This window comes from Phoca vitulina, unplaced genomic scaffold (genome assembly GCF_004348235.1).
Source record: "Phoca vitulina isolate PV1807 unplaced genomic scaffold, GSC_HSeal_1.0 scaffold4, whole genome shotgun sequence".
NCBI classification, from domain to species: Eukaryota; Metazoa; Chordata; class Mammalia; order Carnivora; family Phocidae; genus Phoca; species Phoca vitulina.
The window spans coordinates 16526238-16540426 of record NW_022589707.1 but is presented as its reverse complement, the minus strand read 5'-3'; the positions used below and the strand labels follow the sequence as shown (position 1 = coordinate 16540426).

Genomic DNA, 14189 nt, shown 5'->3' with positions numbered 1-14189 from the left:
TGTTTTGCTTTTTTATCTGGATTATTGGCTTCATACCAGAATATAAGCACCATGAGAGTTTGGTCCATTTTGTTTATTGCTGTATCCCCAGTGCCTAGAATGGCATCTGGCGCATGGGAAACAATACGTTTATTTGTGGAGTAAGTGTTCAGTAGCACCAAATGGGCAGAGTAGGGAATGCTTGAAGAACATCAGCCTTCAGAGGTTGACATCATGCTTGCCATAAACAGTACTTCAGTACTTCTCTGAGAGACAGAATCCAGGACTCATGGGCTTTTAGGGGCAGCTAAGGTGACATTTCTTATGTGAGTCACCCTTCAAGTCCTCTTCCTCCTCCACCTCCTTTCTAACTCAGGGCTCCCTTGAGGCTTAATGTGCTTTTCTCTCCTCAGCTCATTTGTTCTCATGGCTCCCTCAGCTGCCTCCTGGCCAATGATCCTTCTAAGTATCTCCTCCAGCCTATTGATTCTTTTTCTTTTTATTTTTTTAAAGACTTATTTATTTGAAAGAGAGAGAAAGAACGCATGAGCGTTCTTTGGAGTGGCAGAGGGAGAGGGAGAAGTAGACTCCCCACTGAGCAAGAAGCCCCACGCTGGGCTTGATCCCAGGATGCCGAGATCATGACCTGAGCCGAAGGCAGACACTTAACCAACTGAGCCACCCAGGCACCTCTATTGACTCTTCTTAGATATTCTGCCATCATCTTAGACTTTCCATGTCTTGAACTCATTTCCCTTTTCTTACACCCATTTAGTTCATTCTCCCAGTTTCCTATGATTAAAATTTTAAATTTTTGACTGCTCCTTTATTTCTTTCATCTAAGCAGTCACTGAGTCGAGGACTTGTTATTTCCACTTTAAAAATTTCTCTTGTATATGAGAGGTTTTTTTTTTTTCCCCAAGGCCAAGCCCTTATCCACAGGGAATCTCAGGGTTGGAGGGCCCCATCTCTGGCAGAGTCCCACTACCTTATCCAGCTTCCTCTAGGACACTTTTGAGATGGGTGGCTCTCCTGCTGGACTGCAGTTCCTTGAGGGCAGGGACCTGTCCTATTCATTGTGGGTTTACCAGCACCTGGCACAGTGCTTGACTTCAAGGAGGCATTTCTCCTGATGCAGCCTATTCTATAGTTAATCCCTATTAGGAGATGTTCCTCCTAGAAAGAACCACTTTCCACTTTCAATCTCATTCTACCTCCCACATAGGCACAAGTTTAGAAACCTTCAGAAGACCCACAATTCCCACTGCCTTCAGCTCAGGCTCCTCAGATTAAGACTTTGTATTACTTAGAGAAACTTACACATGTGCTTTCTCTTCATGCCCCCCCCCCCCCTTTTTACCTCCCTCATCCCCTGCCTGGCCTAAGAATTTATCTCCCCGCTCTGTCCCCCACTTGCTCTTGTTTCTGTTACTGCTGTTGCTGAATAGTTGCATTCAGGAATTCCTTAGTCCAGTTTGAGTTGCACCTTCTTAGGAGGAAGACCTCTCTGGTTAGCACCAAGGGTCACTGTCATTCCTAAAGCATTTGTTGTCAATCTTTCACCTTGGCAATTAAAAGTACGTTAACTTGCTTTGTATTTAAAGCTTTCATCAGCATACTACTTGTTTCAATTCGATGTTAAAGTATGAGGCTTTATGTGCTAAGACCATAGTAGGTTTATGTTCCATTGGTGTTGCTAACATAGTAGTCCTCATTCAATGTTTGCTTGAATTTCATGACATGAAATTGAATGAGTAAGTGAAAAATTTCCTGTATTCCTCTTAACTCAGGGACGTGCAATGGGTTCAACCCATTCAGTTCACTTCACTTAACATTATTGAGCATTTACTCTGAACTGGGCAGCAAGGTCAGAGCTGTAGATAAAAAGATGAATAAGGCAGGGGCGCTTGGGTGGCTCAGTCAAGTATCTGCCTTCGGCTCAGGTCATGATCCCAGAGCCCTGGGATCGAGCCCCGCATCGGGCTCCCTGCTCAGCAGTGAGTCTGTTTCTTCCTCTCCCTCTGCCTCTCTGCCTGCTTGTGCTCGCTCTCGCAAATAAATAAAATCTTTAAAAAAAAATGAATATGGCAGATCTTTACCCTGGAGCTTAGCCTAGAGGAGAACATGTGGATAAAAAGCTTTTTATAGCAAAATTTGGCAAAGTGTATTGAAGATACAAAGTGTTAGTAAGGCAAAAAGAGGAATTATACCTAGTGGGGTCAGGAAAGACTTCAAAAGCTAACCGAGACTGAACCAGGACTTCTATTGGCATTCATAACACACTTAGTCCAGGCAGAGGAGATCACATGATGAAGACAGATCAAAGAGATGTGAAAGGGCAAACTGTTAGGATACACCGAGATGGTGGTGGCCAGAGCACAAGATATGTGGGAGGGACTGGTGGGAGATAAAGCTGAAAGTTACACTGGAGCCAACGAGTGAAGAGCCTCCCGTAGGCTACATCAGGGCGGTAGCGCTGAAGGGAAAGAAGTTGGGATTGTTCAATATAGTTGTTGACTGATACAGTCGAATTAATTCGGTCCTGTGTGCTTGTGGGCATGAAGATAACTGGAAGGGTGATCCAAAAAGCCGTGTGGAGGCCGAGTCACGCGCTGTGAACTGGGACCAGGCCGCCAGACAGCCGCGCCCACACGCCACCCGGAGTAGGGGGCTGGGGCCCGCCATCCCCACAGGGCCGGGGACCAGGGTTGGGCGGGAATCCGGTCCACGCACTCGGCGCGCTCGCGGGGACGTGGCGCTTTCCAGCCAATCCCGGTTACGCGACTGTAGGGCCAATGGATGTCGGGGAATGCTGCACGTCAGCGGCGGGTTCGTTGATGATTGGTCAGGAGGCCGCCGGCGAGGCGGATGGGGGCGGGGCGCGGAGCTGCTTCCTGTTGGGCGGTGCTTGCGCGCGTGAGCTGAGCCGGTGGGTGAGCGGCGGCCGCGGGAACCTGGGCTGTGGGCGCTACGAGGAAAGGTAGGTACTGCGGTCCCCAGTTCTTCTGCAGCCTCGTCCTTTTCCGCTTTTTGTCGTCTGCCCTCGCTCCCGACGCGGCATGGGTCCCCTTCGTTCGGGGCCCCTGTTTCTGCTAGCGCGGGGGGAACGGGCCCTGAGCCTGCTCGCGACCCCGGGGCCCTCGGCGCGCAGTCTGAGTTGAAGGCCGCCGCTCGCCCTCCCGCGCGCTGGGAAGGGGCCTGAGTCTCGGCGAACTCCGGCTCCCGGTTTTGCGTTCTGGGGGGTACTGTTTTGTGCCTGGCTTGCCACGTCCTCGGCCCCTGGGCTCCGTCTCTCACCGAGTCCCTCCTGTTTGCCTACTGAAGGTCGGAGGGCAGTGGGGTAGTGTTAGTGTAACAGTTCTCTGCCACCTCCCACCTCCCACTAACCGGCCTACCTGTGTCCTCCAGCCCAGCCCCAAGGCCACATCCCGAGAGTAGGGTGCGTCTGCCAAGAAAGTCGTGTTGGCTGACTTTGAGGGTGTAGAAACGGGGCGGGGGGAGGGGGCGGGGGAGAATGCGGGAAGACACTATGTGATTAAAAAACAAAACAAAACCTTTGTGTAATTTTAAAGAAAAGCCGACTGCTTCGAGCTTCCGTGTTTGGCTGCATACTTCTGTCAGCGACGGGAAATAGTTTTTAAGCTTTATTAGGGAATTGTATTTTACCTTTTTTGTTGCTTTTAGCTATAGATCTTAGTTCTGATTTTTGGCATGCTGTGTTGAGAAGTAAAGTTAATTCCCAACAGCTGCCCTGATTAAGAGCATAGTTAGGTGGTAGGTAGTTTTGAAAGCAGCTTGTGCACTATGGCAAAAGTTTCCTGGGTCTCCTGCTAAAATTGTAGGGCCCTGATCTCAATTCCTGATTGTTTAAATTCTCAGAGTAATGTCTCTGAGAATTGAATTGCATTCACTTCCTGGCGGCATGTACCATAAGATCAACGTTAATGAATTGGGAATAAGGTTGCTTTTAATATGGTTTTGTAGTTGGGAAGTAGACAACGTGTAGTGTCCCGATAAATTATTTTTTGCCCTAGACTGGAAGACACAAGACAAATGCATATCTGACCTCATTCCATGAATTTAGTGAGCCAAGTAACGATGGCCATCACTGAAGAATTTAAGTATTATAGTACAAATTTACAGTACAAACCTGTAAATTGTATTTGTGGGTAGAGGATGAGTTGCCTAGGCCTAATCTGAGTTTTACAGTGATTCAGGGGTCTCCAGTAGGATTTTTTTTTTTTTTTGAGAATTGCAACTAGGAGAACCATGAACTGATAAAGATGAATTGGGTATGCCTGAGTGGATGGTACTTGGTTACAGCTTTGAAATCAACTCCTACCACTAACTCTCAATATAATTGTTGGCTTCCGTTCATCCAGTGATGTGTCACAAGATACATATTGGTGGCATTTTCTATACATCGCACCAGTACAGGAGATTGGTAATTGATATTAACACAAATTTTCTATAACATGGGTGTGCCGGGGTATTGGAAGGACAGAGGTGTAGCCGGGGATAGCCATTGGAGATGCTAGGCCATAACATCCTAGATCCTTTGTGAACTCTTAAATATGGGTGTTGTTGATGTTGTAATTTATGTATTAGAGTTAAAACAGCTGAAATAACACTTGCCTGTTGCTGCCTGATGGCCAGATCCGGTGAGGGGAATTGGGGGTTGGGAAGCAGGCAGGAACTGCATTGCTGCCAAGTACTGTCCAACTAATCCAGTAAAATGTATTGGTATATAAAAAATGTAAGACATTGTACTGGGGACTGTAGAAAGATATTAATTTATATTAGCTGAGAGTCCTGCCTTTTAAAAATGTAGTATCTATAAGGGGAGCTAAGGAGACAACTTAAAGTAGCCTATGATCATCATTGTGGAGTGGTACAAGTTTTATAAAAGTTAAGTGGAATGGGTACGGATTACTTCCAGATGGAGTAATCATAGTAGATAGGTCTTTTCATCTAGGACTTTAAAATTATTTATAGACATTTGGCATCGAAGGGAGGTTGAGCTAAAATAACTACCAAATTCTCAAGGACTTTATGTGTGTTAAACATGCACTGCAAAATTGCAACTAGAAAACAAAGCTCCTGTCCCTACATTTTGCAAAGCATTCCTATGGCAATTAATTATGTGTTAAAGTTTCATCAGCCCCAAAGGAAACTTTTTTCTTCCAGAATTTTTAGAACTTTTTTCTTAATTTTTTCACTCTGTAGCCAGAAAATTTTAGTTTGTACTGAGCTGCTTTGGTTATAGAACTAAGGAAGCCTGAGTAATAGTTTGTCATTCTCAAAGCTCTTCTTTAGGCAAATTTTGCAGTTTTTCTATTCTCAGCTGTCATATAAATGTGTGCTCTCAGTACCACAAATAATTTAATTAGAATGTGTTAATGATCTAATGTAAATTTGCTTTGTCACTAGAGAAACATGGAATAAATGGTTTGTCATTACAGCTTTTATCAGATCATGCAGGATGACATTATTCCTTGAATGTGATAATCCGTTGTACTTGCACTAAAGTTGTAAGTGAAGAATGTCAGATAACCAGATAGCTTTAATTTCTAGATTTTATAACCTGGGCCTTAGTATACTTAAGCTGCTGTCAGGCTGTTCCCGCAACCCACAACTGAAGTAGACACTTAGGCAGTGAGATCCTGTTTTTGCTGCATTATAGAGGATTGTCCTTTTTTGCTGATTATCCAGCTCAGAGAACTGGAATTTTACCACCACACCCATTTCTCCCACTTGTTAACTTTGAGTAATGGGTCTTTGATCAACCAAAATACCTGTGGGATCACTCAGTGCTAATGTTCTTGAGAAGTTGTATTTAATCCAGACATCTGAATTTCCCTGGAACAATTTAAGTGTTCTGTGACCAATGACTGGGAAGGAAGGGAGGGAAATGGCAAGAATTTAGAGCTTTCAAGGAAATTTTTGAATGGATAAAATAAACTGATTCTTAAGGCTAATCTTTGTTGTTGAAAGAAATTAAGCTTATGCTATTAATTTTCTCCTTATGAATTAACTGGAGCAGTTCATGAAAATAACTTTTGCGGGAGACCATTATTGGTGATGTACTTTGAAGGATGATAGTTACTTGATATCTTTCCTGTTCTGTTTAGTTTGTGTCTCTAATATGGCATTATCCAGTAGAAATATAGTACATGTCACATGAATACATTTTCACCTGAAATTTTAAAACAGATTAATGTTAATAATTTAATCCAGTGCATACAAAATGCCATTTTTTCTATGTAAAGTGTAACACTTATATCACATCTTATTTACACCAGCCACAGTTCAAGTGCTTAGCAGCTGCATGTGATTCATAGCTATTGTCCTGAACAGTACAGGTCTAGATTTTTTTTTTTTTAAAGATTTTATTTATTTTATTTGAGAGAGCACATGCAGGAGCCAGGGGAGGGGCAGAGGGAGAGGGAAAAGCAGATTTCCCCGTGAGCAGGGAGCCCGACGTGGGGCTCAATCCCAGGACCCTGGGATCATGACCTGAGCTGAAGGCAGACACTTAACTGACTGAACCACCCAGGTGCCCCAGATTTTCTTTCTTTCTTTTTTATTTTTTAAGAAAAAATATTAGATGTTACGCTTGGTGAAGGTGGGACAGAATTATAGAAAGAAAAACTTACAGGTCATTTGAGAAATAGGAGATGGGGAGATGCTTTTTCCACAGCCATTGATTTACCTTCTAGATCACATGATAAAAGTTCATACAACTACGTCCGCCATTTATGTTTTCCTGATATCCTGTTATCCATTGATGTGTAGCTGTGATGAAGAGGGAAGGAGAAAGAGAAAGGCCATTATTTGGTTTCAGTTTGGTTGAAAAGTTAAACATGCTTCAGAAATAACTGCACTAATGTAGTTCTTCAAATACATTGTGTGAAAGGTTGTTTTGTACTGTTCTCACATCTTCCTATATAAAATATCCTTTGTCTTGGTGGATATCTTGTTTCTACTTGAACATTTTTATGTACTGTATGGATTTAGATAAATCTAGTACAGTCTTTTTTTAGTGTCTATATTCATAGAACAAGAGGCCTTTCTGAAAGTTTCTAATAGCCAGGAGTTGGTATATTATATGTGGGTACAAAGGGTGTATATATTTTTTTAAAGTTATTTAAAGTGCAGGGTTTTTTATTGTCCACTGCAGAGAGGTGAAGGTAGGACCATTGGCTTTGTCCATCACGTGGTCCTTGTGACCTTTTTAAGAAGTAGTTCCATCAGTGGTAGATAGAAAGCTAGATTTCACAGTGGCAGTAGGTGGTGAGGAGCAGAGATAGCAGTATAGACACTCCTGTGGGTGAAGGAAAGGGAAGGGCAACCTTGAATGAATAGCGAGGTCTGGGAAAGACTGATTTTGGATTGTGGAGACCTGAGAAGTAGTGATTGACAAAATGGGAGAAGGAGCCTTTAGAGGCGTGGGATTGGAAGTTAATTGAAAGAGAAGGAAAAGGGATGGATAGATGATAAAGCAGAAGCTCTTGACTTTTACTCTGGAATTCTCTTATCCTTGTTATCAAGATGTTAAGCCTCAAACTTAAATGTAGCTTTGCCTCTAAATCACAGTGAATCACTGTTAACATTTCTGTATGTTACATGTATCAAAACTTTGTACAGTATCTTTTCCAGGCCTGGTAATGGGCTTAGGCATTTATTTATATTGTAACATTTGAGGTTTGCAAGAGTTGTTAAGGAATTATGCAAGAATTGTTGGGGTATTTTATTCTGAGGATGTAATTAATCATATATAAAATTTTCCTAAATGTGAAGTTTCCTTATTAATAGGCATAAGGAAAATCATCTGTTGCAGTGACTTGATTTTACTTGATTTTGTAAACCTCTAACATTATAGATATTGTTTGGATATATCACAAAATATCCACAACAGAAATTTGTTCCTTTTCTCTACAGAGTTTTATTGGTCTAAAGAAGTGTTTGTAGTTTGAGATGGAAGTCTTATTTTGTCCTAAAATAAAGTCATACTCATTTTGGCATTTAAGAGAGCCATTAAATCTCTTAATTTTCTCTTGTGCCACTGATTTGATTGATCAGTTGAATTATTGAAGGACAAGCTGAAGTGTTACTCTAGAGCAGCATGTTTTACTTTAAAAAGAGTTTATGTCTTAATAGATACGTGTTTTTTCTTCAGTCTCCTTTTTCAATGTGGAGAAATGGCTTGAAAATGTTTTCTTTGCAACTAGTATTGAAAAGAGTTTTTATAATATTTAAAAAGTAATATACACAGGTAATACACATGAGTGTGTATTCATTTACAAAATATAGACAGCAGAGTACAATACTAAAGTTCATACCAGCCTCACCACCCCGCCCCATCTCTTCTTCCTTGAGTCTGGGGGTTACCACTGTTTACAGATAGATGTTTATCCTTCCACGCCATTTTTGTTCATATGTGTTCTATATTATACAAATACAAACAACCTGGGAGGTTATTTGGTTTCACTTATTACATAAATGAAATCTTAACATTGTTTTGCAACTTGCTTTTTGTTGTTCACTTAACATGCCATGGCGAATTCTCCGCTTCAGTGCAGATAGATTCACCTCATTCTTTTTAACCTTTGTGTAGTCTCCCATAATAGAGATTTCATGTGTATTTACTAGTTCTCTGGTTTTGTTTGTTCTCCATTCCTTTTTTATCATTATAAACTGTCATTATGGAATATCTTTGTGCAGGTGTCTTTGTATACAAATTTGGGCGTTTCAGTGGGCTAGCATGAAACAGAATACTGATAAACTTTCAGAAGCATAGCTGAGTTCTGATGTTGGTAGGAACAGCTTAAGAAAAGTCCCACCTTCTTCCCGGTTCTCTAGCGGTCTCTTGGTCTTGCTTTCACATTGCTTCTTACGGGTTTTCATCAGTCTCACCAACTATCCAGTAAGACTACTATTTTTTTGGAGAATGAGCATTCCAGGAGTGACTGCCTTCAGTCATCTCCTTAGAGGCGTTTCTATTTGACTTATTGGTGCTGTCCTATTTACGTAGAATACTTTCTACTCTCTATTGATGCCTCCTCTGCCATTTCAGGACCTTCTCACCCTTCCCCACTGCGCTGCTTTCCCAGGCACTGCATACAGTGTCCTTGTGTGCTCTTACAACCTGAAAGTTACTCATGGAGACCTCAGGTTGTGCTTTTGTATGATCATCTTTCTAGGTTGTGTTGGGATTAAACATATTTCTCTATTTGCTTTCTTTTTACTTTTAAGGAATCTTTATGTAACATGCTCACCATTAGCTGTTGTAAGCATTTTTTAGTTTACTGAATCCAAAGGACTCTCTAAATCCGAGGTAATACAATGTAACTTCCTTTACTATTTGGTGGTTACAAGAAAAACAGATACATTGAAATATGTCTAATCTGTTGGCATACTTAATTTCTTTAATTTAATTAATCCCCTGGAACAATTCATTCTAGCTCCCAAAACTTTCAGGCAGGATCAGATATATGCAGTTTCTTCATGTTAAGTATATTTTCAGGTCAGTTTTTTTTTTTTTTTTTTAAGATTTTATTTATTTATTTATTTATGTATTTATCTATTTATTTATTTATTTAATTTATTTGTCAGAGAGAGCACAAGCAGGAGGAGCCGCAGGCAGTGGGAGAAGCAGGCTTCCCGCTGAGCAAGGAGCCTGATGCGGGGCTTGATCCCAGCACCCTGGGATCACGATCTGAGCTGAAGGCAGACTGAGCCAGCCAGGCACCCCTAAGAGAAATAATTCTTAATCAGGAAGAAACAAGATAGATAGGGGTGTTTGTATGATTGCAGCTTTATTTTTTTTTTTTAAGATTTTATTTATTTGAGAGCACGTGCACACGAGCAGGGGGAGGGGCAGAGAGAGAGGGACAAACAGACTCCATGTTGAGCAGGGAGCCTGATGTGGGACTCGATCCCAGAACCCTGGGATCATGACCTGGGCTGAAGGCTGATGCTTAACTGGCTGAGCCACCCAAGCATCTCTCAGGTCAAATTTCTTAAGATATTACTATGGCTGTTTGAGAGGTTAGTTAAAATAGTGGTTCTCAGCCTGGCTGCCTTTTAAAAATACTAAGTTAGGGTTGGGATTTAGTGATCATATCTTCTTAAAAGTCTTTGGGTGATTCTAGGGTATAGTCTAGATTGAGAACCGCTAAGTTAAAAGTTATGCTGAAAGAATTTTCATGTTTTTAAAAATATTTACATATAAATTGTGAGCCCTTGAACTAGATGGTTCCACTAGTGACATCCTGGGGAAGGTGAAGTCTGTCTAGCTTAATCTGCAAATTAGGGTAAGGCAATGCATTTACCTTTCATGTGATACAGTGGTCCTCTGTACTGAGCCTTTTATTAGTTTCCTAGGGCTGCTGTAACAAATTACCACAAACTGGGTGGCTTAAAAGGTCAGATATGTATTCTCTCATAGTTCTAGAGGCTAGAAGTTAGAAATCAAGGTGTTGGCAGAGCTATGCTCTGTCTGAAGGCTCTAGGGGAGGATCCTTCCTTCCCTCTTCCTAGCCTCTGGGGTTGCCTGGAATCCTTGACATTCCTTGACTTGCAGATGCATCATTCCAATCTCTGCCTCTTCATAACTTGGCATTCTCTTCTCTGTGTGACTGTCTAAATTTCCCTCCTTTTATATCAATCATTGGATTAGAGCCCACCCTCTAATCCAAAATGACCTCATTTTAACTTAATTACATCTGCAAAGATCCTGTTTCCAAGGTCACATTCACGGGTACTGGGGTTAGGACTTCAGCATATATATCTTTTTGGGGGACATGGTTTAACCCACAAACAAGCCTCATGCCTAATAACCACCTGCCTATCCAGTAAGGGAGCCATTGGTTACAAGTGGAAATGAGTTAAGATTTTGTGAATTTACAAAAACTGACTCACTACAGGGGGAAAGGCATTCAGAATCCATGTTCTACTGGTGAAAGAGTTAAAATATGAAAATTGGGAAAACCTTTCCTCTTGATTTTTAATTTTATAGTTTTTCTCTCTAAGACCGTAACCTCTCTAGACAATACTCTGGGGAATCTGTAGAGTATGCTAAACAAGTTACCATCCTGCAGCTTCTCTGCAAATTTTGGTCAACATTTTTTGATAAAGTGTTCCAGCCTGGGGCACCTGGGTGGCTCAGTCAGTTAAGCGGCTGCCTTCGGCTCAGGTCATGGTCCCAGGGTCCTGGGATCGAGCCCCGCATCGGGCTCCCTGCTCGGCAGGAACCCTGCTTCTCCCTCTCCCACCCCCCTGCTTGTGTTCCCTCTCTTGCTGTGTCTCTCTCTGTCAGATAAATAAATAAAATATTAAAAAAAAAAAAAAAAAAAAAAAAAAAAAAAGTGTTCCAGCCTTGTGCTTGTTCATTAGAGTCAGCTGTGACTGCCGAGATTCTGAAAGTATGGAGTAGGACCCAGGGATCTGTACTTTGAACAGTACTCCAAGCATCCTTATGCCTGGGCAAGTTTGGGAAACCCAGTATAAGGAATGCTAAAGCAGTTGTTCTCCATTACCGTACCATCTGAATGGTTTGATCTTTGAAGGTGGTTTGAGGTTGAGCATGAATATGGGAGACAACTTGTTGCTGTATACAGGACAACTGATCTCAAATATTCCGTGGTTCCTAATCTAATGATCACCGGAATCACCTGAGAAACGTTTAAAACTTCAGAGATTCTAATTCAATAGGGGAAATTTTTTAAAAGCTGCTTTGGTGATCCTAATAACCAGCCAGTTTTAAAGACCAGACCCCTGATACAATACAAAAGTAAAGTTATTTGGAGTCAGTAGGTCTGAATTTAAATGTTGGTCTTTTTGCGGGGCGCCTGGGTGGCTCAGTTGGTTAAGCGACTGCCTTCGGCTCAGGTCATGATCCTGGAGTCCCGGGATCGAGTCCCACATCAGGCTCCCTGCTCAGCAGGGAGTCTGCTTCTCCCTCTCCCACTCCCCCCTCTTGTGCTCTCTCTCTCTCTCAAATAAATAAAATCTTTTAATAAAAAAAAAAAAGTTGGTCTTTTTGCTTTTAAGTCTTAAGAACTTGGGCAAGAGGGTTAATGTTCTACTTTTGTGTTTTTAAAAGGGAGCCTACTTACAGGGTGGATATTTTAACTGATTCCATGTCAGCTTCCAATCAGATGAAGGAAACCGGTGAAAATTTCTCACCATAAAGTTGGAAAGTCTGATATTCTACCATTCTTATTTTATGGATTAAGTAATAATACTTGGGATAATATCAGATTAATAACTGGATATGAGCTTTTAATTTCTTATTTAATTACAGAGCACACTGTTTCCTGAATTAACTAACCTTTGTTTTTCTTTAAGATCTAATTATCATGGACCTGCGACAGTTTCTTATGTGCCTGTCCCTGTGCACGGCCTTTGCCTTGAGCAAGCCCACAGAAAAGAAGGACCGTGTACACCATGAACCTCAGCTTAGCGACAAAGTTCACAATGATGCTCAGAGTTTTGATTATGACCATGATGCCTTCTTGGGTGCTGAAGAAGCAAAGACCTTTGATCAGCTGACACCAGAAGAGAGCAAGGAAAGGCTTGGGTAAGGTGCCAGCTCTCGGGGGGCTAAAGTAATGACATTTCTTTGTAAATCAACTCATTCTTTTTTTCTCTTCTGGCTTGGCCACCCAGTAAAACTGTTTCGAACTACATTCTTCTGAAAGCTAACCACAGAATTCCTACCACTAAAATTTAATTGCTTGCTTTCATACATTTCTCCACTAAGTAACAGTTTACCTCATTCTACAAAGCAAAGTCATTTTTGCGTAAAAGTACCAAATACTACAGGACCCAGATCGAACTGCATCTTATTTCCAAAGGAACATTACATGGGGGGCATCTCATCCCTGATGCTTTTAATTTTTAAAAACGATCCGTGACCTATTATTCATTGTTTCCCAAGCCAAGCCTTTGAGTGGATAATAAACTGCAAATGAGACCCCTGGGCTAATTTCTATACAGTTTGTGATTTCTGAGAATGTCCTTCACCTTCTTTGTTTTCATTCTCAGATATTTGCTTAATAAAAAACAAAAGCAAACCAATCTTGCCTTTTATAAGATTGTAATAAGTAATGTTCTTAATGTCAGAGTGTGAGTTGCTGGGTTTTTTTGTTTTGTTTTTAAGATTTTATTTATTTATTTGACAGAGACATAGCAAGAGCAGGAACACAAGCAGGGGGAGTGGGAGAGGGAGAAGCAGGCTTCCTGCCAAGCAGGGAGCCTGATGTGGGGCTCGATTCTAGGACCCTGGGATCATGACCTGAGCTGAAGGCAGACGCTTAATGACTGAGCCACCCAAGTGCCCCTGTGAGTTGCTGTTTTAAATAACAGCTGGGCCATAGTTGGGTTCTGTGGCTCTCAGCAGGCATCTTTTTACCTAGTGAGTTGATTTGGTGGAATCCCAGTTGATTATTTCTGAGGATCTAGGAATGTCTTTTTTTTTTTTTTGGCTCATCCAAAGCCTTGCTTTTTGAGGAAATGCGGATTAATTTAGTGAACATTTTCTCCTTAATGAGCACCATTGGTGTAACTTTCTGAACTATATTTAAGGGATTTGTTTGGAAAGTTGTACCACATAAGAATTTCCAAAAGTATTTTGTCATCATGGATAGTCCTATGAGTAGAAGACATTACAGAGGGACACCTGGGTGGCTTAGTCGGTTAAGCGTCTGCCTTTGCCTCAGGTCGTGATCCCAGGGTTCTGGGATTGAGTCCCACGTTGGGCTCCCTGCTTGGCGGGGAGCCTGTTTCTCCCTCTGCCTGCCATTCCCCCACTTGTGCTCTCTCTCTCTGACAAATAAATATATAAAATGTTAAAAAAAAAAAAAAAAAGACATAACAGAGTTTGTTTTGGGTGATACTTCAGAATAAATTTATTTTATCCTTTCATTGGATTATCTGCTAACTGAAGGGTACAATATTTTATTCTTTTTTTTTTTAAATGTTTCATTTATTTATTCATGAGAGTCAGAGAGAGAGAGAGAGAGAGAGAGAGGCAGAGGCAGAGGGAGAAGCAGGCTCCCCGCCTAGCAGGGAGCCCGATGCGGGACTCGATCCCAGGACCCTGGGATCATGACCTGAGCCAAAGGCAGACACTTAACCATCTGAGCCACTCAGGCGCCCCTACAATATTTTATTCTTAAACACTGACAGAAATACTCAAAAGATTT

General features: G+C 41.6%; 1 protein-coding gene across 2 annotated transcripts in view; it reads left to right on the top strand.

Annotated features, from left to right (window-relative positions):
* The first annotated feature begins 2870 nt into the window (after positions 1 to 2870).
* CALU (calumenin) overlaps positions 2871 to 14189 on the top strand; it is a 29642-nt gene continuing 18323 nt past the window's right edge. For both annotated transcript variants that reach the window (XM_032401620.1, XM_032401621.1), the window contains exons 1-2: positions 2871 to 2959; positions 12331 to 12562. In XM_032401620.1, the coding sequence (XP_032257511.1) occupies positions 12342 to 12562 (221 nt within the window). In that variant the 5' untranslated portion in view covers positions 2871 to 2959; positions 12331 to 12341. The remainder of the gene's footprint in view (positions 2960 to 12330; positions 12563 to 14189) is intronic.